The following is a 24,161-nucleotide window of genomic DNA, read 5'->3' on the forward strand; positions in this document are numbered from 1 at the left end:
GGTTTGAGCTCCTCCATAGCTGCGCAACCTTTCGTGGATATCCCAACCGTGCAACAATACCGCCTGCGCAATGAGTCTCTTCGGATCCTCCACTGCGAATCAGACTCAGCCTGCGAAGCCTCCTCTTTTCAGCTTCAGCAATCCTTCTTCAAACCCGCCGGCCGGTTCGACGTCCCTATTTGGTCAGCCTCAGGCGCAGCAACAACAACAACAACCGCCGCAACCACAACAGAGCAGTCTACCAACATTCAGCTTGGGCGCTCCCAAACCGCAGCCTCAGCAAGCAGGTGGCTTGTTCGGCACTTCTGCGCAGACACAGCAAGGTGGAAGCTTATTCGGGGCTAGTACGCAGCCTCAGCAGCAGCAGCAGCAGCAGCAGCAGCAGCAGTCTGGAGGCCTCTTTGGCGCATCACAGTCCCAGCAACGACCCGGCGGGCTATTCGGTACCTCAACCCAGCCCCAACAACAGAGCGCATTTGGGTTTGGTCAGTCGCAGCAGCAGCCACAGCAGCAGCCACAGCGACCTCTCGACCAGACGCTGAGATTTGGTCAATCACAACAGGGACAACCCGGGCCCCAGTCACTATGGGAGGAAGGTCGCGGCCTCAATGTCTTCAGATCAATACCCGTGCAAATGAACATTGTCAAGAATAAGTGGGATCCCAGCAGTCTATCCTCACCGCTGCGGACATACCTGTACCAGCACGTCGAGAGTGAAACAGATGCACTGAAATACCGCCCGGGACCGGGAGAAGATGAAGACAAGTGGGAAGAAGCAGTTTCCAAAAGACCCGGACCTGACTGGGTACCTCTTCTGGTCCAGGGGTTTTTTCAACTGGGGCGAAAGGCTCAAATACAAATGGAGGCCGTCCAGAGGTGCAACATGATGCTGCAAGAAATAAATACGTCACTCGACATTCAACTGGACAAACACCGCCAAAATGTGGCTACACGGTTAGAAGAGTGTAAGAGAAGACAGGCCGCCGCAGCTCAGCGGACACTGGCACTGGCAGTCAAAGTCCAAATCCTGCGCAATCGAGGCTACGTGATGGACAACGCCGAAGAGGAATTGAAAGCGAAACTGGAGAAGCTGCAACGCGAAGTCTTTGACCCCTCTCTGAATGCCCGAGAGCAGGAGGTCTGGGCGAGGATGTTGGGTATTCGAGAACGCGCGAAGAGACTAAAGTTCGAAATGGAGAAGCTTGCACCAGCGGCCGCTGCTAATGGGGAAGACAACACGTTGGATGAGGAGACAACTAAAGCTGCCAAAAAGGTGAGTCTCTGTGCCTCTGGAGTGCCCAGCGGGCGGAATAAATCTGATCAATGGAAATGGAATTACTGACGTCCTTCGCCTCTGCAGACACTGGAAGCCTACGACATCCAACTTCGACATCTGCAAAAAGAATTGGAGCTTGTGCAGCAAGAGTTCGATGAGTGGGAGACGATATCCAGGGATAGAGATAATGATGTCCCTCGGCGGAGGTAATCGAAAGAAAGGAAGTTGGGGCAAACCGGATGCGAAAAGAGTTGAATGTAAAATTTCTCGCAGTCGCTGAGGCTTGCGAACCGGTTGCAAGAGTCGCACGGAAACCCGAGGCGACGCGAAGTAACAACATCTTGAATAGCGACTGTTGACGATGATTTGGAATCCATGAATTCAGATGATGTTGTCTACATCAAAATCAATGTCTGTGCGAACCAGAGCTCGAGGGTCCCAGCTGCTCTTTTGCTGGGAATCGACAGTCTACAAGCTAATGTACAGAGAGGTTGCCCTCCTTTCTGATCCTCATCTCGCTATCTTGGGGGCTGCCTTTGCCCAGAGCTTGCTCACTGAGCACTGAGTCCCGGATCGCCAACCTCATGCTGCAGGGACAAAATTCGTGTTGGCTCGGTGAAAACTGGTGCTTCCAGGGCGATTGTAAAGATGAATTAATATGGCCTTCTTAGAAGAGTTTGCTCGCCCAATCGACAACGTGCGGCGCTAGTTCCGGGAAAGGCCATTGTCAGCATCCAGTCTTGGTCAATCGATATTTGCGTTTCTCCCTTCCTCAGCAAATTTAGTTCTTTTTGGTTCTCATCCTGTCCTTCTTCTTTGGCCGCGGGCCACCGCCCCTTGTTCCCCTGCGCCAAGATTCCCGAACCGGACGATCTCCCAAGTAAATCTGGCAAAAATGGAGGGCCACGAGGAAGAGTCAAACAGAAAGAGGACGTCACGTACAGAACCAGAGGGCGATGCAGGCGACGGTGAAGAACTGCACCTGCGCCGTGGCTTGGGCCTCGCCCTCGCGGATCTCTTTCTCAGAGAGCTGGTCGTGCGCTGGTTAAGCATGCAGGTCGTTAGCCATGACAAGAGCTATCTAGTAAGGGACGCGTGAAGGAGTGTATGCGACAGGAGACTTACGTCCGCCGAACATGGTGGGCGAACAGAGAGGGTCAGGCTCGTGGCGAGAGCTTCGAGCTTAGGTTGGCTCCTAAGAAGGCCTTGGACTGTAAAGTATGCTGGTGGGAAAATGTCAAACCCTTCGAAAAGCAAGCAGATAGCGGACGCTGGGTGAGAAAGTTCAAGGACTGAAATGAAGACTTCAATTCCAGGTACGGAATCTTCTTGTTCTGATGTCGACGAGTCGTTTGACTTTCCGTTGTTGGAGAAAGTGAAATTTCTCCGCAGTCCGAACCATCCACTTCAAGAGCTTGCAACTCTTGCTGCTCTAAAGAACGGCTTCAGGTGATACTAACGCCCATCTGCTCCAGCTCTTGCTCCGTCGCCAGACTCCTCGTTGTCTGGAAGACCGACATGCAGATGGTCTGTTTCTCGGACTGATTGAGCGGGTTGGCTTACGTTGTTTGAGCATATTCGTCCTCAGTCTGAGCAACACTCGGTTGTAGGAGACGACATTAAATTGAAAAGAGCCTGATCACCAAAACTATCGGTGTCGCAACCATCACGGCGACTTCCAACCGTGATCTGAGACTCCTGAGACCACTTCCTGCATACCGTGGTAGCTTCTCTGTTCCAGTCGTCAGCACCATCTTTAATGAGGCATGGAGCATCGACCTTGCCTCCGTCGTGGTTGCTTTGATCAGAACGGATGTCCGTTGTGGATTTCTGACCATATTGAGGACGGGCCACAAAAAGAGTAAGCGTCGAATAAATTGTGCTCAGTTCCGGCTTCAGCATACTTCTTTTTGATCAAGATTCGCTGTCGCCATCGCCCGAGGAGAGCAGCATGTGCGGTGCCAGCCCCAAAACTTTTGAGAGGTTGGCATTTCAAGTACGACTTTGCCAGAACCGAACGGGCGAGCTCACCCGCGTCTGTGGACGGTGTGGCATTCCATCTCTGATTTATATGCTCCTATACCTTTGGACGAAGATTAGAGCACGCCGTGCGTGATGGCCGACACGGGTGGCCACATGCCACTGGATCCGATTGACTTCCTTCGAAGCTGCGGTAAGTGTAAAGTGTCCTTTGGCCGCTAAGATTATATAGCTGCAAAAAGCGGATCAAGAAGCTTCGACTCGGCTTGAAAGGAATGGAAGACAGTATAGGACGTAAAAGTTTCACATGGGAAAAGTAAAGCAGCGGGCTGATCAGTTTGGGAGGCTCCGCTTCCACATTTTTTCTCGCGCTCACTTCTATCCTACTGACCTAGTCACCGAGGTGAGATACCTATGATGAATGGTTGCTTGGGTTCAAATCGATAATACCGATCTCCAACTCATCGCCCAACACTGCCGGGCCATACCATCACCAGGTCTCTCTGATCCGGTGATATTCCTTTGGGACAAAAGTGTCAGCTTCATTCGAAAATGTGCTCTCTCCCACATCAACACATGTGCTAGTGTCAACAAAATCTAAGTTAATGTTGCCTTGGTCGGTTGCCTTCTAGCTCGCATTGGGCCAAGTTGAAAGCAATGACAGCAAGTAGTCCGAGCGACTGGACAACTCTGTCCGTCCTCCATCATTCACATCTTCCGGGACTTACGGCCTCTTGCTGGGCCGTTTCTATGGCGTGATCAATGCTGGACGTTCTGGAACAGATCATGAGCAAACTGATGGTGCATGTGGGCAAATGCGGACAAAATATTACAACAGTAAGGTTTGCTGGACCTTCTTTGCTACCCAGATCAGCGTTCGCCCGCCCATCGCCGACCCTCAGCCATCCAAGATCTCACGGTGAATGTGCTCGGTCTTCCCAATGGGTGCCCGGAACGGACACTGAAGCCACCGCTAGGAGATCAAACTTGAACCCGACAAGTTGATGTGCATGGAGCGGATGCTGTCAGCTACTAGTTCGGGACATGCTTGCTGTAGTTCCATGCATCCTGTGGCCAGACGGGGAGGCATTCAGTATCAGAGACTCGATCATGCCTCTTGGCCACACTTGACACGGTCTCAATAAAGGGGCGTTTCCTCGTCTTCTTGCACCTTCATTTCGTCGAGACATCCAAACCTTCAAAATGGCCGACAAAGTTGTGGTCCCCTTTGTGTATTTCATTCGCCAACTCTCCGGCGATAGCATGCAGAGCGCCACTTCTGAGAAGGCCATCTCTCCTGAAAGTCTCCTCGTCGCTCTCCACGACCATGGAAGGGTCAACGATGCCATTCGCAGGCAACTTCAAGATACAACCGGGGAAGAGATTCTCGCCATCGCGAAGAAGATCAAAAGACTGCTCGACGTCTGCCTCGTCTTCATGGCCTGGATCATGTTTTTCTTGAATTCTTTCGACCGGGTACGTGGTCTCGATTATTCGTGAGTCCTGGGACACTGGAAGCTAATGCCGCATGCTTGCAGAGCAGTCTTGGAAATGCGCGAGTGATGGGCTTGCAACAGGATTTGAACATGGATTCCAATCAGTACGGCCTCGCCATGATGCTGCTTTTCATTGCATATGTAATGGCCCAGGTGCCCTCAAACTACTACCTGGCAAAGGGACGCCCTTCGATCTATCTCCCTGGTGTGATGGTTCTCTGGGGTTGTGTGTGCACAGCCACCGCTTTCGTGAAGAACGCCTCGCAGTTATACGCCGTGCGCTTCCTTTTAGGTCTGCTGGAGGCACCATTCGGCGCCGGCTGCCTGTTCCTCATCTCGTCCTGGTATACAAGGACTGAGCTTGGACTACGGAGCGCCATCGTTTTGACCGCGCCGATGACGGCGAACGCCTTCTCTGGCCTCATCGCTTTTGGCATCTACGACACGATCGATGGAGCAAAAGGCCTCGAGGGCTGGCGCTGGCTGTATATCGTAGGCGGTGTCAGTACGGTTTTCGTCGCCTGCATCGCTTTTCACGTCCTTCCGGATTTCCCGTTCAACACTCGCTACCTGTCCGAGAAAGAGAGCGCAGTTGCTCAACTGCGGCTGATCGCCGATGGTGTTCAAATTGATGAAAATGCGGGGGGCCGCTGGCGTGGCCTCGTGATGGCCGTCAGCTGCTGGCAGGTCTGGGTTTTTGCAGGGATGTTCTTGCTTTTGACGATCGGCGCGTCGGTACACAACTTCTTTCCCTCCGTCGTCAATACCCTTGGTTTTTCCCGAACCACGACCCTGTGGATGACAGCGCCCCCATATCTTGTTGGGGTTGTCGTCACCATCGCCCACAGTCTGTTCGCCGACCGGCATCGAAACGCTTCTTTCCATGTTATTGGGCCGGCCGCGCTGGCAACGCTCGGTTTCTTGCTGTTCTTGCTCGACCAAACGTCCGCACGACGTGGCGTGTGGGTCCGCTATGCTGCAACTTTCCTGATGATTGTGGGCTCCCATTCTGGGTATCCGGTCGTTCTCTCTTGGGCACAGAAGACGATACGCCGACCTAGAGAGATGCGAGCTTGCGCCATCGCCATCGTCAATGCCTCAGGAAGCATATCACAGGTGAGTCGAAGTAAATCCACCAGCCATCAATGAGCCAAGAAGAAAGATTGACCACGAGAACCCTTCCTTCGAACACTACCCTCTTGAATTTGACCCCTTGTCTATCATGTGTACAGACTCTAGCGGCAGTCCGTGATGCTGACTCACGCTCGCAGATCATAACTTCCGAATTGTATCCGAACCGATGGGCGCCAAGGTATGTCCAGTCAATGTCCCTGAATACGTCGTGCGCGCTAGGAGCGATATTACTTGCGATCTTTATGCGTACGATGCTACGACGTCAGAACAAGAGACTGGACAGAGAAGAAGCAGCTGCCAACGGTGCGAGACAGGACTTCCCAGGTACAGATGCGGCGCGGCAGGCGGCAGGACCTTCGTGGAGGTACATCACTTGACATGACGATTTCTGGACTCGGCCACAGGTCGCCCGATGCCACGAGGATGAGGCTGAGGCTTGCAGGCGTTGAAATTTTGCAACCTATGCTTTCTGGACGGTTCATAAAGCCACTTGCTGTTGAGAATCCGTCACACAAATTTCTTTCCTAGCCAACAGTCGCGGGCCCAAATGAGTCGTCATTACCTAATTTACTAAACACGGGAACAAGCGAGCCGTCTCTGTGGCATTGCCCCTGAGTGGCAGATGTCAGGGGTTCGAGCCAACCACGAGTTGGACTTTTTGATCAGCCCTGATCATGATGGGTTGGTTTATTGGCCTCGCCGTGCTGCTCATTTCATCCACCCTGCGCAGCTCGCCAGCCAAGACAAATTCCCTGCTCGAAAGACGCAATCTATTGGGGGCAAGTTGGGCGCCGTGCAACAGTGGCCAAAATCGCCTTGTCGCTCTGAACGGCTGGCTCCATTGTGTCTTCTATGCGCCACTACCAAAGGATCTACCCCAGGGGCGGAAATGGAACGGACTGATTTGGTCCGGATCCAGCCAGTCCGGGCGGGTTAGGCTGCTATGGGGGCCAATTCTTTTGCCATCCGCAATTTCGAGCATTGGAGCCGCCAGTTTCGTGGCCTAAACTTCAACGTGCCTATCGCATTCATCTTCGAAGATCGTGGAGTGTGCCGCCGTTCGAGGCTCAGCCAGCGGTGAAAACAGCTGGTCGCCTGAAAACCTGACGCTTCCATTGTTTGGCCCGCGTCAATGGAAAGGTAGGACATGAAGCACCCCACTCTGCGAGACAGAGGTGCGATGGCCGCCTGCATCTTAAAAATGCGACGGTATGTGCAAGAGGTCTGCCGCACCTGGCAAAGGCTAGCCTCGCACCTAGCGAACTGCATCTCAGCCTTTGCCCCTGTCAAAGTTGCACTTCAGTGCTTTTGCGGCGAAGGCGAGAGCTGCGCACTTTTCACGCTCTCGAGATTTAAGAGAGACTCCCAGTCTTTGTTTCTCGAACGCGCCCTATACGACACACGCGAATAACAGGTGCACCTGTGCCACTACTCGCAGATGTCGTACCCAAGTGCGACGGCAGCCGTCTCTCCCTCGGCTCCAGTCCGCGACTCCACGACAACTTCAAGCGCGTCGACAGAAAAGTATCCAGCACACACCTCCGCAGACCAACAGTTTCCTGAAGTCGTGGCCCAGCCTCCACTCCAACCTCACCAGCAAGCAGACCCTGTCTATCAACAGCAACCCTACCATTATACAGATAGCTACACGCCGGAAGCAGTCCCGACGGCATCACGTCCTCTTCGACCCAACCCTTGGGGCCTCTCGCCGCTCGCATTTGGACTGTTGGTGGGAGCAATTACCGCGGTTGTGGTAGGCGGTGCCGTGGGTGGTGGTGTTGCGGGAGCGCTATCAGGGAAGAATTCTAACTCATCAAGGTAAGAAGAACTTGTTCTCATCCAGGCAGTTCAATAGGCTGAATATAGTCGAGTCCACAAGTTTCAACAGTGACCGTCACTTCAGGTGCCACAACAACACCAACACCATCCTCTTCCGCAACCTCCTCCGGTCTCCCCTCCCCCTCGTCCTTGGAAAATTTTGTCGTGCCTGAACCCTACTACGTCGATACGCTGCAAGACCCTGGCTGTGCAGACGGCAACTCCCGCATCGACGTTCAACACAACACCTCTTTCAATATCCTTTGCGGTGTCGACATGTTAAACCACGTTGCCGACGAGAACAATCCAGATTTACAGGTCGCTGACGTCGTGGGTTTGTTCGCTTACAGCCTGATCGACTGTCTGTACGCCTGCTCGAACATGATATATTTCACCCAGGTATATGGTCAAGATTATGCAGGTGGGAACATGCAGACGTGTGCTGGGGTCACCTGGGACTATCAGATGGCACAGAGCAACTCGTCAAATCAGGCCAATTGCTGGTAAGTGTTGCGGCTGATTCAGTTAAAAATTTCATTTTTATAAGTTTGTAACTTCAATTAGGCTGAAGAACGGGACCACAAATCCGGGCTTCCAGTGCAATACGTGCATCAGTGGTAAGCTGGTCACCTGAATCAGAGACGAAGGCATGCATTGGTATCTCAAGCGGCGTTGAAAGGGTGGGAATAACTGAATCTGGCGTTTGAACTGCCTTGAAAATATGAATGACTCCAGACAACGACCGGATGGTATGGGCATTGGCAAACTGGCCAGACGTAGATTCTTGGCCCTTTGCTCGTGTCTTGAATATGGCATGGTTCCGTACATTAAATGGCTTTGCATCAGAACCCTGGAAAGATTGAACAACGCTGTCAGATTGCTTCTAGGTCAATTGTACAACGGCAGTCGAGACCCCATCTCTCTGGTTTCCATTAGCCAATAGGAAAGCAAGATTTGAACGATGACGATTCAGTACTGTTCACGTGATATGTTTACATGACTCGCCCGGCGTGCTTGGCGTCCGACTTCATTCCTGTTGTCGCTTGCAACTGTCGCTACTTCATTGTCTTCGAATTCACAATTTTTCACAGAGCTTGATCATCTAGACGTGCCTGTCCTACAATCTGACCAGTCAACACCCTTTTGTGATCTCCCTCACCTCACCAAGCTTATTTCATCCTCAGTTGCGCCGACAATCATGAGTGACTTCGGCGATGAAGGACCACCCCCCGATGCCGAGGGCCTCGACCGGCCAGACGAGCACGAAGACGAGCTTGACGACCTACACGACGAATTTCAAGATCCTCAACCAGAGCACGACGCTGACACGCGCCCCAACTTGGCCGACGACTCTGACGACGAATCGCTCCTCTCTGAAGTCGATGAAGCCCAATTCGCGGATTTCGACCCCAAAGCCGTCGAGGTCGCCCCCGACTTTGACACGCTGAACAAGTCTATCAAGGTGAAGAAGAGGAAGAGAGCCGAGGGCGAAGAACCTGCGCCAAAGAAGAAGAAAGAGCGGAGGAGGGACAAGAAGTCACGACGAGCAGAGAGTGAGGCGCTTTCGGGTGGCGACCAGGTCGAGGGCAAGAGGAGGTCGCACAAACCCAAGGCGGCCAATGGAGAAACTCAGCGACGTGCGCAGGTGGAGATCAACGAAGATGACCTGACACCTGAGGAACGCAGAAGACGGGCGTTGGACAGGGCTATGGACGCCGCGGTCAAGAGATCGTCAGGCAAGAGGATGAGAAAGGGCGAGATTGTGAGTTTCCCCAGAGCAATCATGCCGCCATCCGGTAACTAATGAAGCCCAGGACCTCGAGCAAGCGGCGGACGCAGAGATCGAGGACTTGCGCAACCGCATGATAACGGCCGCCGAAACGGACGGAGAGCTGGTGCGACAAGGTTTGCCAGCCTCTCAGAAACTCAAGATGCTGCCCGAAGTGGTGAGCCTGCTCAACCGGAACACTTACGTCCAATCCATCTTGGACCCAGAAATGAATCTCCTGGAGGCAGTACGATTTTTCCTGGAGCCGCTGACCGACGGCAGTCTCCCGGCGTACAACATCCAGCGCGAGTTGTTCGCCGCTCTCTCCAAGTTGCCTATGAACAAGGAGACTCTGATCTCTTCTGGCATCGGCAAGGTCATTTTGTTCTATCGCAAATCCAAAAAGGCCGAACCGGCAATCAAACGACAGGCCACCAAGCTCATGGAGGACTGGTCGCGGCCTATTCTGGGTCGTAGCGACGACCACACGAAGAAGGTCTGGGCCACGGCGACTTATGATCCAACAAAGAGACGAGAGGCCGCTCCCGCCGCGATTCCCAAGCCGAAATCCAACCTTGCTCCTGGTGAGAGAGTGAGCAATAGGGCCAGGGTGCAGACGAGTCATTTGAACTTCCACATCGTACCCCAGGTCTCGTCTACTGTGCCACATCGCTAGGGAGCGGGCGGGGGAAGGATTGACAGTCACAGGCTCAGCTGCAGCTTTTTGGTGGCTCGGGTCACGCCACACAGCACCGTCTGATATTCAGATCTTAAACATCTCGGCTTTGCGACCAACGGCGTTGCAATAAGACAAAATCGCTGAGGGCAGTCCGCTCCAGTGCGGTGATTCGTGCTGTCTAAGGATAAATCCAATGTTACTTGGAAACTCATCCTCGTGCTTCGCTTCTATGTATTCATGATCTTCTCCATGACTCTTCTCATTTTCCTTCCTAGCGTCCCCGTAATCGAACAGGTCTCAAGCTTCCTGGTAACAAGACCGGAACAAGCATGTCCGAACCCAATCCATCCGTATCACAAAGTCCACTCACTGCACGTGCCTTGTCCAGCAACAACGTTGACCCCCCTTCGCGCACGGCGTTAAAGACCATCTAGCCAGTTCTTCGTCAGTGGGAAGCATGGGATCGTGCTCAACTCCTTTCGCGAGCTCAATTCGTGCATCTAGCCTTCTCAACCTCGTTTCACGTTCAGAAACCGTGGCACGCGCGCAAGATGAGCGGTTCGGTATCGGCCAGGAAGAAGTGCCACCTTGACTATAATGGTGATAGCGATCCTAGATGCATTTTAGCAAGTTTGGATGGGTTGTTTGTTTTCGTTGCTCAATTCTTGATTTGCACAGAGGAGCGATGGAGAGCCATGAATAGCGTTTGCCAACCCGAGGGCTGTCAACAAATCCATTTTGACATATTATTTGATCGGGTTCCAGGAGATCTTGCACCTAGTGGCTGTTTGCTTGGGATGATCTGCAAGGTATCCTTCGACAATACGTTGAGGCTGCGCTGAACTAGATGCCTAGCAAGGTGGCAAGTTCTATCGCGGGGACGACAGACTAGGGCCACCTTGTGCCCGCTGTGCACTACTCAGGGTTGGTCAGGCGTATCAGGGTCAAAATCGCCATGGGGCTCCTGATTGTTTATCAATTCCCTCACAAAAAAAGTGGTAAAACCTTCATGTTCTGTAGCATTTCATTCTGGGTCTGTGTGTATTGTCTCAGTCATTACTGCATTGGCAGAACGAAACAGAAGGTTTAGGTACCACGGATTAAATAACTATACAAAAACGACGTTGAATTGTATTAGGAACAAGGTACCAGACGAGGATAAATCATTCCCGAGGTATTTACTTCCTCGACCGTAACCGGCCTCAAGCAACACCCCACGAATATCCTCGTCGCTATTCCTCTGTTCGCGCTACCGTTTCCGCAAACGATGTCGACTATTCGACTTTGTTTTGCAGATTAAGAGTTAGATTTCATGCCAATCTTCGTTGGGGAATCCTAGCCTTACTCTTGGCTCGAACCAGTGAAAATCGATTCATCCAGATCTTCGAAGCCGAACGGAACCTCTTACCTCTTCGCCACAATGGCTATATTCACCTCGGAAGGCACAATAGACACAACAAAACCATCTAGCGCCAAGTTCGATATCCTGTATATCAAACTACTCGGTCGTATTTTTGGTGGATGAAGGGGCCACACGGGTGACATTCTACCTGGTCCTGGAGCTGGCTGAGAGGCGTTCGATGGAGAGCCAGATAGGCCTGGTCTACGGCCTGTTTGATTTCCCAGTCTCAGAGAGGTTAAAAAGCAGATGGTCGTCGCGAGAACGAGGCCGGCAAAATGTTCCTAGTATAGGCTATAGTCGGCTCTGAAACTTGGGCTTGGGGATCGAGGTTGGAATGTCTATTTCCCCACGTAGATAATGGTCGCTGATTTGCTCCGGGGTGCGGGGAAGCGTCGGAGAATGGCCGAGGCGGGCTAACCACTTCCCGCTTCCGGTTAGCTTATGCCTCCTACACGGCTCGACGGGGGCACATTTGGTTTCTGGGGGAAGGACTCAAAAGTATCTTGCTGTGAGGTGAACAAAGTCAATTGTGAGCCGCTCCACGCTTACTCCAGATTGAGCGCGGAAGCCTCCATTGACATGCAGCTCCGTGCTGGAAATGGCATCGGCCCTTTTGTCTCTTCGCGACGACTTCTCCAGGTTATATACTTCACAGGCTAATTAGATAGGAAGTAGGCAATTATCGATATAAACCCGACATGTCCTGATGATTCGCGCAGATGCCATCCCTCTATCTCGTCCGCCCGCACGTTCTCTTTGACGCCCACCCACTATCGCGCTCTTTGTCACAATGTCGATCGAGAAAACCAATCTCGAAAAGGAGATCGGTGTCACTCAACTCGAGACCGCCGACTCTCGTGGCCATAGCGAGATTGACGCAGTCCAAGCCCTAGGCAAGACAGCCAAGGTCGTGCAGATTCAGGACTCCCGGTTCGCTGCCGTCATTGCCCGGAACAAATATGCGGCCTCTCCGTTTTCCAAGTCGCTCCTGCGCCTGTATCCCATCCTATTCGTGGCCTTCATGAACTCCGCGGCCAACGGCTTCGATGGCAATACCTTCGGCGGCGTGTCGAGCGTACAGGACTTCCAGAGGCGATTTGGAACCAACGTCGCCGCGAACAACGGTTTCCTTGCGGCCTTGTACATCCTGGGCAACGTACTCGGTAGTTTCATTGCCGGCCCGCTAGCCGATACCCTTGGGCGGCGACGGGGCATGTTCATTGCCAACCTTGTCGTCTTGATAGGAAGCGCGGTCCAGGCTGCCGCCATGCGTCGGCGGGACATGATCGCTGGTCGAATCGTGCTGGGTGTCGGCTCGGTCATGCTTGGACCGTCGTCTCAGTCTTACACGGTGGAGATCTCCCACCCAGCTTACCGAGGTGTGATGATGGGTCTATACAACGGCTGCTACTTCATTGGTCAGTACCTCCTGGTCCTTGGAGTCTTGAAATGCCTCCGCTTATCTGCCTGACAGGTGCGATCGTCTCGACCTGGCTTGAGTACGGCATCGTCAATGACACCAAGGGCGAGCTGAATTGGAGATTGCCCATGGCTGTCCAGGCGGCCCCTTGCCTCATTGTGTTAGCGTTCATCTTCTTCTGTCCGGAGAGCCCACGTTGGCTGATGTCCCGTGGTCGCGAGCAGGAAGCTCATGACATCTTGACCAGGCAAGTGGTGACCTTCCTGTCACAAATCCAAAGCCCCCAGGAGCTAATAAACTTCGACATAGATATCATGGAGAGGGCGATCCAACTCACGAGATCGTGCAACTTGAGATGGACGAGATGCGCAACTGTGTCAACACCAGCGGCAGCGATAAGGTGAGGGAACCACCACCCCCCCCCCCCCCCCCTTTTGACGGTTCTCACGGAAGACTGCCACTGCCAAAAGTTTCTGCTGACCATAGACTTCCTACCACAACAGCGATGGTATGACTACCGCGAACTTTTCAATTCTCGCGGCGCCCGCCACCGGATGTTCCTCGTTCTTTGCGTCGGCTTCTTCGGCCAGATCGATCTTCCACCTACCTCGTACTACATGCCGCTCATGGCGCAAAACGCCGGCGTCACCAGCGAGAGGCAGCGCCTCCTCATGAACGCACTGCAGTCGCCCATCATGACCATAGGTACCCTTCTTGGGGTCAGATTCATCGACATCGCCGGTACGTTGCTCTGCCCATGACATCCATCCGCGACAATGAAACTTGTTTGACGCTCGTCTCAGGCCGTCGCCCCATGCTCATGGGCTCCAGCAGCGTCTGCTCCTTCTGCGTGCTTATGCTCGTGATTTGCTCCGCCTTGCAGAGCAGCCACCACGGTCTTGGCCTGGTGGGTATCAGCTTCGTCTACGTCTTCCTTTTCGCCTTCGCGTTCGTCTGGACACCTTGTCAGGCCCTGTACCCGGCTGAGGTGCTTGCCTATAACGCCCGCGCCAAGGGACTAGCCATGAGCGGCTTGTGGCTGAACATTGTTAGTTTCATCAACACCTATGCGGCTCCAGTCGGGATGACGAATGGCGGATGGAAGTTCTACATTTTGTACCTTTGTGTCGACGTGTTAGGGATTGTCTTTATCTATTTGTTCTTTGTCGAGACCAAAGGCCGATCGTTGGAAGAAATTGGTAAAAGAAATTCCTGTTCCGCCCCTGCATTGCGTTTCCTGAAAGGTACTGACCAAGGATTCTAGATGATATCTTCGCCGACCCACACCCAGTGAAAGCTTCGCTCAGGAAACAAAAAGTAGTGGTTGCCGTGGAGGAGTGAGTGAGGATACACACCGCGGGGGTGCTCTGTTGAGGCTCGGGTCCGCCCCATACCTACGAGAGGGCTGTTTAAGGTGGTCGTTCTGTTACATGGTGCACTTGGCAATGGGCGATGCCAGTTTCTGGTAGGACGCGTAGGAGCCGTATTGTAGGACGAGAGGTCGAGTGGCGCATGCTTGAAAAAACCATTGCCGTTACGACCAGGTGAGGCGTCAAGGCGAGTCCGCGATTGTGATTGTGATTGTGATTGTGCCGCTGGTCTGGGTGGATTTGTTGTATTCGCTGAATGCTGTCTATGCCTCTCTGTTGCTGACGTGCGAACTCCTGGCATGGCTCCGACAAGGCTATCGCGTAGTATGCGAGATAAATACCGTCATCGTGTTGCTGTAGAAGACATGAGTTTTTGATGACTCAGAGCGGCGTGGAGGGACAATGGTTTAGTTAAACATTGAAGATTAGAATCGAAGTGGTTTGGCTGAGTTGAAGCAATGCTAAGGCAGCATTAGTACTGTAAAACAATCTCAAATCCGAGACTTTCAGGCTTTTCATATTGATCATGACAGTAGTTGCCGTGAAGAATGTAATTAACGTATTATGCGAACTCCCGACGTAAAAACATTGCCCAAAAATTGGAAGATCGACGCCCCCCGCCCTCTGGGGAGCTGTCTAGCGAGGTCTATTTCCGCACAGACAACAGGGTTTGATATCTGCGTCCAGGAGCGCGCAGCGATGGATCAACGACCAATTGCCATGCGCTTATCATCAGGGCAGAGGTGCTTGCTGTGAACATGGCCTACCATATGGTGAATTTGAGGCGCAAAAGACTCCTTGTTTCCGGTGGGTGATTGAGACGGTTGTTAGCGGCAACGAGGCATGATGGCGCTGCGATTTTGCGCATGACTTTTTAAACGCGGTGTGTGTTCGCCGGATTCCTTGCTGGTAGTGAGATGAGCATGTTGGGCGCAAACAGAAGGATGCCAGCTTTGTTCAGGGCGCGTGTCTCTCCCTCTCACCCTCTCCCCTCGATTCTCCGATTCCAGGCGACCTTGAGTGTAGGCCTTGTACAGGTCTGTGGCAATGTTCACGAAGATCGCCGAAGGCTCACTTTCAAGTCTCCTGATGGTGGATGCTCAGATATAATACTTTTTCCACAAGACATTGAGGGATCGCCACGAGGTCTGGGGCTGGTCGCCGAAAATATGAAACCTGCTCTTTTTGGAATGCTCAAGGGCGGCGGGTCTCGTCTGTCACGCCATTGTTGTTGCTAGAGGGAACTACATACGTAATTATTAGAGGGAACCTTACTATGAGATGTGTCCCGAGTGTAGCCCGGTTCTTCCGTGGAGATGCTAAAACAGCGCATTTTCTTGGGGACTGCCCCCGGCAAAACGTTGGTCTCGCTCTCGTCGTTCTTAACAGGGAAGGGCTTCTGAGGCTCCTGGCTCGCTGGGTCGTCGGCGGGTGGTTCCGGGCGACCTGGGCCTAGCAAGTTCGTTTCAGCACGAGGCAGCGGGTGGCAGCAGATGGACTGGCAGTGGTGATTAATCAGGCGAAAAGAGACGGGGACCAATGACTGGCACGCCGGGAGTATGTAAGTCCAGCGCTGTGATTCGTAGCAAGACAAGCCCGAACGAGGTTTGACGGAGTGGAAAGCGTGGGATGGACCGGCACCTTCGCACCTTCAGAGCGTTGCCTGATGTCATCGTAGCCCCCGAAGCAGCAAGACGAGGAAGAAGAGGAGAAGCAGCCCGTTTCGACCATTTTGCTCTTCTCGGTATCTCGCTCCGGCTGGTACCAATCGAGCAACTCTGCTGCAACTGGAGCAATTGAGGTCATTTTAATTACTCGGTACCTAGTACTCAGCTCCCGTCTGGCGTTTGTGTTCTATGTGAGAGATTGTTGAGCGTGTATTCTCCGAGACAAGTCCTCCACAGCTTGCTACTGCGTTAGGACGACTTTCCAGTTTCCAGTCTCCAGTCTCCAGTTTCCACAAGAAATTGGTGAAATTGGCTCAACGCACGCTGACTGATTCCGCACCGGCACCAAGCACGTAGCTTATTCATTTACCAGAACAGCCATCTACCATCATACCTAGTAGCTGCCCGCGAATCACACTTCGGTATACCACTTCCGGCGCTCTTCTTGCCCACTGGGTTTTCTGCTAGCTTCACTAATTCGAATTGTTCAGACTACAAGGTATATATCATTAACCCTTCCGTCGCCATCAACTACACCTGCATTCTCCTCTCCCATCAGTCCAAGCATACAACACTCCAAGACGATAGCGACTTAAAAAGTCACCCCTCACCCACACACCATACCTACCCACCTCACCAGTACCTGACATCATCACACCGCAACAACCATGAAGCTCCTCACAAAGGAACAAGAAGCAGAGCACTACCGTCAAACCGTCGTTGGAGGTACCATTGGCGGTCTCGCGGGTCTCGCCGTCGGTTTCGCCGGTGTGGCCTTCGCCCACCGCCGCTACCATTTCTTCCGCAACCTCACTCTCCCCCTCAAAGCATTCCTCGTCACCTCCTCCGGCACATTCACCGGTATCATCAGTGCAGACCACTACTCCCGAGCCTACGAGGCATCTCAAAACCCCAAAGAAATCGAGTACCGCCAGCGCATCTCCGAACAGGCCGAGTTGGAAAAAGCAAACAAAACATGGACTGAGCGGGCAATGGACTTTGGCCGCAAGGAGCGCTACAAGATCGTTTTCGGCTCCTGGGTCGGCTCCATGTTCGCGGCGTTTGCCCTGGTCAACAGAAACAAGTACCTCACCGGCCAGCAAAAGATCGTCCAGGCCAGAGTTTACGCCCAGTTCCTCACGGTCGGTGTCTTGATTGCGACGGCGGCGTTTGAGATTGCCGACCAGAGAAGCGGCCAGGGCCGGTGGGAGACGGTCAGATACATCGACCCCACTGACCCGGAACACAAGCGCATGCTGGAGAAGCAGGTCGAGAGGGACACCACCAGCCAATCCGGGACCGGCAGCGGAAACGACGACCTGTGGAAGGAGATGGTGGAACAGGAGGAACAGAGACTGAAGGCCCGGGAAGAGTATGAAAAGGAGCATCACAAGCGACACAAGAACGGCAACGGCAAGAAGAAGCACGAGCAAGAATAGATGGAGGAGCCCGAAAAATCCTACTACGCCAGCCACGATCTTCGATACCTGACGACTGGTCACTTTTTGTGTACATTACTACAGACCCTGCCGACATCAACCTTTCGACCCCTTAATCCCCGAACTGGATTTTCAAAGCCTGCTCTCCCAATCTGACAAGCGAGAAAAAGTAAGCATTTTGACGGAGTCAACGGAGTATATAGTGCAGCATCCATGACAAAGGAGAAAGTCGGCGTTTGGGATGGGAAGTGGGATATGGGATATGGAAATATCAGCACAGGATTGGTGTGCGGAAACCCAATTTCTTGTTTTTCTAGTTCTAACTAACACTGCAAATCTGATGAGAGCGAGCCACAAAAGTTCCGATTTGCTCTAATGCAGAATAAAGAAACATATACACATACCGAGTATTGGAAGTGAAATGTCTACTCTTTATGTCTTCAAGAATCGTGGTGTTTGTAGACGCGCACACCTCGCCGTCCTAGGACCAGGAAATGACTGTACAAGAGACACTCAAACGTTTGTGTCTGGTAGGTAATATCTACAAACTCCCGAAACGCCGTCGCTTGCTCAGCTGTGAGCGATATGCCTGCTCGTCATAACAAATCCCCCACGAGCACCGCCCATTCTATTCTATTGGTATTGGTACAATATCGTCAATGTCGCACCGGTGCAAAAGCGTGTCAGATCCGAGATCCGAGCACGGACCTGGATGCAACCCTCAATCCCCAGAATCCAGTCAGTCAGTGAGGAGCGTGAACCTGCCGGGCCCGAGAAGATCCTAGCCCCTGGCGAACTCGTGCATCAGCTCCTTGTCCAGCGCCAGCCAATTCTGCGCGATCTGCAGCCCGCGGACCCGCTCCATCTCGATCCGGTGCCAGTCCCACTCGCCGCCTGGCTTGACGTGGACCGCCGTGAGCGGCGCAAGGGGTGCCGACGACGAAATGGCCGCGCCGGTCTTTGCAGCTGCCGTCTCGAGTTTCTCGACGATGCTGTCGGTGGTCCGTAATGTCGCAGGTTCCGGAACTGGGGCCGCAAGGGGGCCTTCTTGAGGCGTGGAGATCAGCGAGGGTTCGGAAGAGGTGCTTGGCTTTTCCGTGTCGGTACGAGGAGGGATCTGAGGCGGTGTCGACTCTTCAGATGATGACGACCATGCAGATATCTCTTTCACCTGGGGCTTGTCTTGTCGGTCCGCGCCATCATCGACTTTTTCGGGTCTGCGCGGCAACCATCCGGCCGTGACAAAGCACCGCTCTGGGGAAACGGTGAATTTGCCCTTCTTCACCACGTACTTGCTCAGCGCCGAAGCCAGGAGGACTTCCTGTTTGCCCTTCGGCGACGCGGGCCGGATGAACCAACTGCCCACGACAATCCACTTGTTGTCCCACGCAAGTATCCTCGAGCGGACCTCGTAGCGCTCGTAGGGTTTGATCTCTTTATGAAATGACGTGTGGACGCTGCCGAGAATCACATTCAGAGGTCCCTTGTGGCCTTCGCGCACGAGGTTCTTATCCCCTTGTTTCAAGCCCGGAACCAACAGCTTCGTCATGAGCACCGTTCGGCTCTCGTCCAGGTCGGAGAAGTAGGTGCTGTTCGATTTATGCAGGTTGTAGTCTGTCTCGAGGAGCGGAGAGCGCGAGAAAATGGAGATGGGCTCGAAAAGAGGGTGGACCGAGTCGGACAACTCTGACTGCGCTTTTATGCTGCGTTGGACCCGTGCTTCTGTGTACCAATTCGTGAACATGCGGTAGAAGAGGCGGGCGTGCCAGGCCAAAGGCAGCGATTTGAGATTAATCAGAGCGAAGAGGAATGCGAGTGTGCGCCACGACAGGAGAGACGAAAGAGGAGGCATGGCGATTGAAGGCATGACAGATGGAGGAACCTTTGTATGTGAAAAGACTGTGCTGTACTTTTTTAACCTATATTGACATTAGAAACTAAGGTGGATCTTGCGCGATCGTCCAAAATGGAAGACAGGTATCGCCGTGTCTATTGTGTATGTGTCTATGGTAGAAAGACAGATGGGGATTGCGACAGCCAAAAGATTGTTCACACGACACGAGTCGTCGGAGAAACTATATGCCGTGGAAGTTCGCCGAGGCTTTTACATGAACAGCGTCAAAAAAGTGAGCAAGTGAATATAAGACACATTTCTTCATGCTGAGCCAAGCTCAATGACTTCACCTGCGTGCTTCGCTACACACTGAGTATAAGTCAACTCGGATCTTAATTGAATGACATTATTACCTTCGATGACAAGCTGGCACGCTCTACCACCAGACGCCTCGGCATTCTCTGTGGTTGATGCTGCTTGGGGGGACTGCCCGATTGCGCAAACGTCCATGAAACTTGAATGCATCATTTGCATGGTTAGATACAAGGTGCATCGTGCCATGAAGAGGTCACCATATCGTGTCTCTTAACCTCATAGACCCAGGCCCAGGAGTGCTCTTCTAGAAGCAGTCCGTTAACCAATCTCTCTTCTCATGCAGATAGACCAGAGTACGAGGTTGCCCTGCAAGTCAATCCTGACCCGAATCCATTTCCATCCTAGTATCTTCCTGTGCGGCCGCTGCATTCGGCAACGAGGAGTGCTAAACTTGCAACCAACTTGGTCAGGTGGCAAGACCTGTGCGGGCACCGTCAACGTTGCTTTGAGTCTGCCTATTCGGAAGCCCGCTCGACAGTGAAGGCCATCCTTGACAAGCTGAAGTGACTCCGGAGGGCTGACAGGGCTCGATCCCTTGATCTGGACCGTGTCCAAGACAGACGACCTTCCGCTCAGGATGTCGCATACGTGCGAACCATTCCAGGCAAGGCTTCAATCTGGTAGACCACATCCAAGACCTCTGGTGGCGATGTAAATGAGTGTCCAGAGTGTGGCTCCCTCCAAGCAACAGGTGATCGGGCATGCCCTCTGCGGCAACTGCGCCTCTCGACCCGGGGTCCAAGCTCTTCCAGCCACCCAACTTTTGTAACCGTGGTATCTCACGCGACATTCCGCAAAATGTCTGCGAGGGCGAGAACTTAACTGCTCCTTCGCCCCTTCCGAGAATGGAGCTGGCGGTGGTAAGCTGGTGGTACTAGCATCTGTCAAGGAGGGATAGAACAAAGGTGGGTGTTTCAAGCTGCTCGACCTGGAGATGCCCCGAGCCAATCAACGGGATGGAGTCTCGGCTCTATGCAGCGGAGTCTAACTGTTTATAGAATAGCGGCTTGTCACCACGCGGCTAACCATTGGCTGCAGTCGACCGCATATTTTCAACCCCTGATCTTCATTCCTGCCCTTTCTTCTCTCTCACAGCTTCAGCCTCCTCCGACCATCTCAGGAGACCCGTCCAAAATGGGTTGCTTTCCTCCTGCGTCATTCCGAGCAACTTAGAATCAAGCCTTATTCGTATCTCCTATCGCCCGTACCCGATCTACGGGCCCCCTCGGACTAATCCCTATTCTGCAGCTTGTGCTTCACATCGAGGTCCACACTCTTCACTCGAGCTCTCTGCCTTGCGGCGAATCAAATATGCACTTTCAAGCTCTCTTTACAAGAGCTGTTCTTGCTCTCCAAAGAGCTCTGTGCTTTGGCTTGGTTGGTCTCAGCTCTCACGGGCCTGTGCTTGCCGACAGGCTCGCCCTCCAGAAGAGTCATCTTAGGCGTCGGTTTGCCACGCGCGAAGGGTAGAATGCATATGTGCCAATAGAATGCGGTGTTTCACGTCCCCCTTGCTCACCGCTAACCCGACCAGCATGACCGCCACTGACCGGGGTGTCGCTTTGGTATCCAGGGGCGGTTTGCCGACCTCTATTATTGTCCAAAGATCTATATAGAAGCCCGCCAAGTCACTTCCTCCATCTTGACCTCCTCCAGAGCTCCTTCTCATCTCATTCATTTTGTCTCACCTGTGGCAGGCTAGTCCTACATTCCTTTGTTGACCTTCCTCTCTTTATCCTGCCCGGAGCAGACCATACGTTCTTTCGGATATCAGTTGACTAGCAAGTCAACGACCGTTCCTTTGTCAGTGACAACCAGGTATTCACAATCCCGTTTACCTTCATTGCTCCCCAGCTGCCTTGTGTCGAGACTGCCTTTGTAATCTGTGATCAGTTGTCCATCTCCATTGTCACTCATTGCGAGCCTGGGCAGTCTATTGTGGAACACTATTGGCTTTGTGCTGGATTGTTTCAAGTTTCCCACTGCCTCCCTTTACTGCCCCCTTTGAGCTATTAAATATTGCAATTTTGGTATTCAGCTTCAAGTTCACCATTACACAAACAACCACTGCTGAAATTTTTCGAAATCTCACACTCTGTTCCGTGCTCAACTGACAAGTGTATCAGTGCGATCTGGCTATTGCCCTGCCCCACACATTCATTTCTATCTCCAAACTCAACTGAAAATTCTCATCGAACATGGCGATCTTTTCGAAGTCTGCGGCTCTTGCTGCGCTTGCCTTCCTGGCGGCGACGGGAGATGCCCACATGATCATGAGGACTCCTGTCCCCTACGGCAAATCAACCCTCAACAACTCACCACTTGCCGCCGACGGCTCTGATTTCCCTTGCAAGCAGCGTACTGGCGTCTACGATGCCGAGGGTGCCAGCAATGTCGCCGCCATCGGTGAGCCACAGACTCTGAGCTTCCTCGGCAGTGCCGTCCATGGTGGTGGTTCCTGTCAAGTCAGTCTCACGACCGATCTCCAACCCACGAAGGACTCCAAGTGGATGGTCATCAAGTCCATCGAAGGCGGCTGTCCTGCCTCCGTTCCCGGCAACCTCCCTGACGATCCCAACGGTACTGGTGCCTCGACTTTCAATTTCACCATTCCTGAAGGGATCGCTCCTGGCGACTACACACTGGCGTGGTCATGGCTCAACAAAGTGGGAAATCGTGAATATTACATGAACTGCGCACCATTCACTGTGACGGCTGGGGTCAACTCGCCTTCTCGACGAACCGCCGGGGTTAACTCGCCTCACTCTCGACAAACTGCGAAGGTAAAGAGACAGACAAGTTTCCCAGATCTGTTTGTAGCCAACCTAGCGAGCATTAATCAATGCGTAACGGTGGAGGGTTTCGATTACCAGTACCCAAATCCCGGCTCCGATGTCCAATCAGCGGGCACGGGACCTTACACCGCCCTGTCATGTGGCTCTGGGAATGGAAATAACACTGCTCAGCAACCCACAGGCTCTCTGCCTTCTGTCTCTGGAACTCCCTCTTCGGCGCCCGCATTTGCCAGTGGCAATGCTGCTGGGCAATCCACCGCTGCTCCAAGCTTGGCACCTGGGAACTTTGCGAGCGGTGCAAATTCGGTACCTCCCTACCCTAATACCACGTCGCCCACTTCCGCTGACCCTCTCCAGGTTGTCCCCGTCACGACTCAAGCCAGCGCTGCTGCAGCGACTCAAACCTCCACTGCAGGCGCATTGACAGGCCCTTGCACAGACGAAGGCGACTGGAACTGCATTGACGGGAGCAGCTTCCAGAGATGCGCCTCGGGCAGCTGGAGCGCAGTCATCCCAATGAATGGAATGGCATGCACTCCTGGAATTTCCTCCGACTTCGTCATGACAGCGGCCAAAGCAAAACGCTGGCAAGCCTAAATCCATCACCTTTTCACTATTGGACAATACAACCGATCTGACGAAAATGATCGATGACGATATGTCGAGGACCATCGGTGTTTGTGGGAAGGCTTTGTCGGAGGGAGGGACTCTTATGAGGATACCCAACTTGTCCTGTCCACTCACTCCATCTGTATGATTTATGAAATTTATTCACTTCTTGTACCGACACGCATGCACAAGCTCTTTGGCGCAGCACCCAAGGGAAACGAATCTCACGGCAAATGCTTGCACATCAGCGAAAGGGCGTTTGATTCGGATGTCACATTCTAAACGGGTTATCAAAACCAGGAAAAGTACCCTAGGAAACTATCTAGGTTTTGGGTGGGCATGTTGCAAGGCTAAAAGCAACGGGGAGTGATTGAACGATTGAGGAATGGAAACGGGAGGAGTCAGGACTGGCAGCCCGTCCAGAACGCCGATGTTCCCAGATAGACATGAATGACAAAAGAGGTTGCAAAACCGAAAATATGGTTTCCAATTCTGTATTTTACTTGATTTTCACGAGTTTCACTGGTGGAGATCTTGGCTCGGTGGTAGATTTCCGAAGCATTTTGCGCGCAGTGCTTTCACTTCAGTAGCAGTAGGTAGTGATCTCGTGGCCAGACTAGGGCTCATCTACATCCTACCCCTCGTCGAAAGCATGCAGATTGCCACGCTTGCTGCCCCTCCGCGGGCTATCATTGTGGCCGGCAAGGCTAGGCGGCTCAGGGGTCTAGCTCGTGAGGCTGACTCAAAATACGAGGCATGAAGTCATCAATTGTCAGAGGTCATCTCGGATCTTCAACTGGAGGTCTGTACCTAGGTATGTGTCAAATGTATTTCTCTTCCCCTTTGCTTTGTGCTTTGCCTGAATTCACCTTTGTACCTCAGTCCGCCTACGCCCCATCCAGATCAAAATGCAAGAGGGACCAGCACGTGGGCGTCGCCGGCTCGCCTATTGCCGTGAAGAGAAAAGCCCACCAAAGCAGCTTTCCATATCGGCACGGGTTCCGAACACAATGCACTTGCCAGCGTCCTCACTTTCCTTTATGCAACAATATTGTGCTGGAGATTGGTGGGCGCTTTATGCTCGCTCTGCAGCTTTGCG

The 24,161-nt window shown here is 52.9% G+C and overlaps 9 protein-coding genes across 9 annotated transcripts; 7 read left to right on the forward strand and 2 right to left on the reverse strand.

Annotated features, from left to right (window-relative positions):
* Nucleotides 1-70: 70 nt before the first annotated feature.
* On the forward strand, nt 71-1,486 carry Z520_10215 (uncharacterized protein; the record flags this gene model as incomplete). The annotated part of the gene is made up of 2 exons (XM_016780708.1): nt 71-1,273; nt 1,361-1,486. The coding sequence occupies 2 exons, from the start codon at nt 71-73 to the stop codon at nt 1,484-1,486; spliced, it is 1,329 nt and encodes a 442-aa protein (XP_016628311.1).
* Nucleotides 1,487-2,210: 724 nt separating this feature from the next.
* Nucleotides 2,211-2,414, reverse strand: Z520_10216 (uncharacterized protein; the record flags this gene model as incomplete). Its single annotated transcript, XM_016780709.1, has 2 exons — nt 2,211-2,317; nt 2,402-2,414. The coding sequence occupies 2 exons, from the start codon at nt 2,412-2,414 to the stop codon at nt 2,211-2,213; spliced, it is 120 nt and encodes a 39-aa protein (XP_016628312.1).
* Nucleotides 2,415-4,459: 2,045 nt separating this feature from the next.
* Nucleotides 4,460-6,263, forward strand: Z520_10217 (uncharacterized protein; the record flags this gene model as incomplete). The annotated part of the gene is made up of 3 exons (XM_016780710.1): nt 4,460-4,732; nt 4,795-5,868; nt 6,024-6,263. 3 exons carry the CDS (start codon nt 4,460-4,462, stop codon nt 6,261-6,263), a joined length of 1,587 nt encoding a protein of 528 aa, XP_016628313.1.
* A 1,061-nt stretch (nt 6,264-7,324) lies between these two features.
* Z520_10218 (uncharacterized protein) lies at nt 7,325-8,338 on the forward strand (the record flags this gene model as incomplete). The annotated part of the gene is made up of 3 exons (XM_016780711.1): nt 7,325-7,704; nt 7,758-8,207; nt 8,269-8,338. 3 exons carry the CDS (start codon nt 7,325-7,327, stop codon nt 8,336-8,338), a joined length of 900 nt encoding a protein of 299 aa, XP_016628314.1.
* A 564-nt stretch (nt 8,339-8,902) lies between these two features.
* On the forward strand, nt 8,903-10,148 carry Z520_10219 (uncharacterized protein; the record flags this gene model as incomplete). The annotated part of the gene is made up of 2 exons (XM_016780712.1): nt 8,903-9,466; nt 9,519-10,148. The coding sequence occupies 2 exons, from the start codon at nt 8,903-8,905 to the stop codon at nt 10,146-10,148; spliced, it is 1,194 nt and encodes a 397-aa protein (XP_016628315.1).
* Nucleotides 10,149-12,343: 2,195 nt separating this feature from the next.
* On the forward strand, nt 12,344-14,314 carry Z520_10220 (uncharacterized protein; the record flags this gene model as incomplete). The annotated part of the gene is made up of 6 exons (XM_016780713.1): nt 12,344-12,971; nt 13,028-13,238; nt 13,283-13,373; nt 13,477-13,714; nt 13,777-14,172; nt 14,238-14,314. 6 exons carry the CDS (start codon nt 12,344-12,346, stop codon nt 14,312-14,314), a joined length of 1,641 nt encoding a protein of 546 aa, XP_016628316.1.
* Nucleotides 14,315-16,678: 2,364 nt separating this feature from the next.
* On the forward strand, nt 16,679-17,449 carry Z520_10221 (uncharacterized protein; the record flags this gene model as incomplete). Its single annotated transcript, XM_016780714.1, has 1 exon — nt 16,679-17,449. One exon carries the CDS (start codon nt 16,679-16,681, stop codon nt 17,447-17,449), a length of 771 nt encoding a protein of 256 aa, XP_016628317.1.
* A 781-nt stretch (nt 17,450-18,230) lies between these two features.
* On the reverse strand, nt 18,231-19,316 carry Z520_10222 (uncharacterized protein; the record flags this gene model as incomplete). The annotated part of the gene is made up of 1 exon (XM_016780715.1): nt 18,231-19,316. One exon carries the CDS (start codon nt 19,314-19,316, stop codon nt 18,231-18,233), a length of 1,086 nt encoding a protein of 361 aa, XP_016628318.1.
* A 2,540-nt stretch (nt 19,317-21,856) lies between these two features.
* Nucleotides 21,857-23,050, forward strand: Z520_10223 (uncharacterized protein; the record flags this gene model as incomplete). The annotated part of the gene is made up of 1 exon (XM_016780716.1): nt 21,857-23,050. The coding sequence occupies one exon, from the start codon at nt 21,857-21,859 to the stop codon at nt 23,048-23,050; it is 1,194 nt and encodes a 397-aa protein (XP_016628319.1).
* Nucleotides 23,051-24,161: the final 1,111 nt, after the last annotated feature.

The sequence above is a fragment of the Fonsecaea multimorphosa genome, assembly GCF_000836435.1.
Source record: "Fonsecaea multimorphosa CBS 102226 unplaced genomic scaffold supercont1.28, whole genome shotgun sequence".
NCBI classification, from domain to species: Eukaryota; Fungi; Ascomycota; class Eurotiomycetes; order Chaetothyriales; family Herpotrichiellaceae; genus Fonsecaea; species Fonsecaea multimorphosa.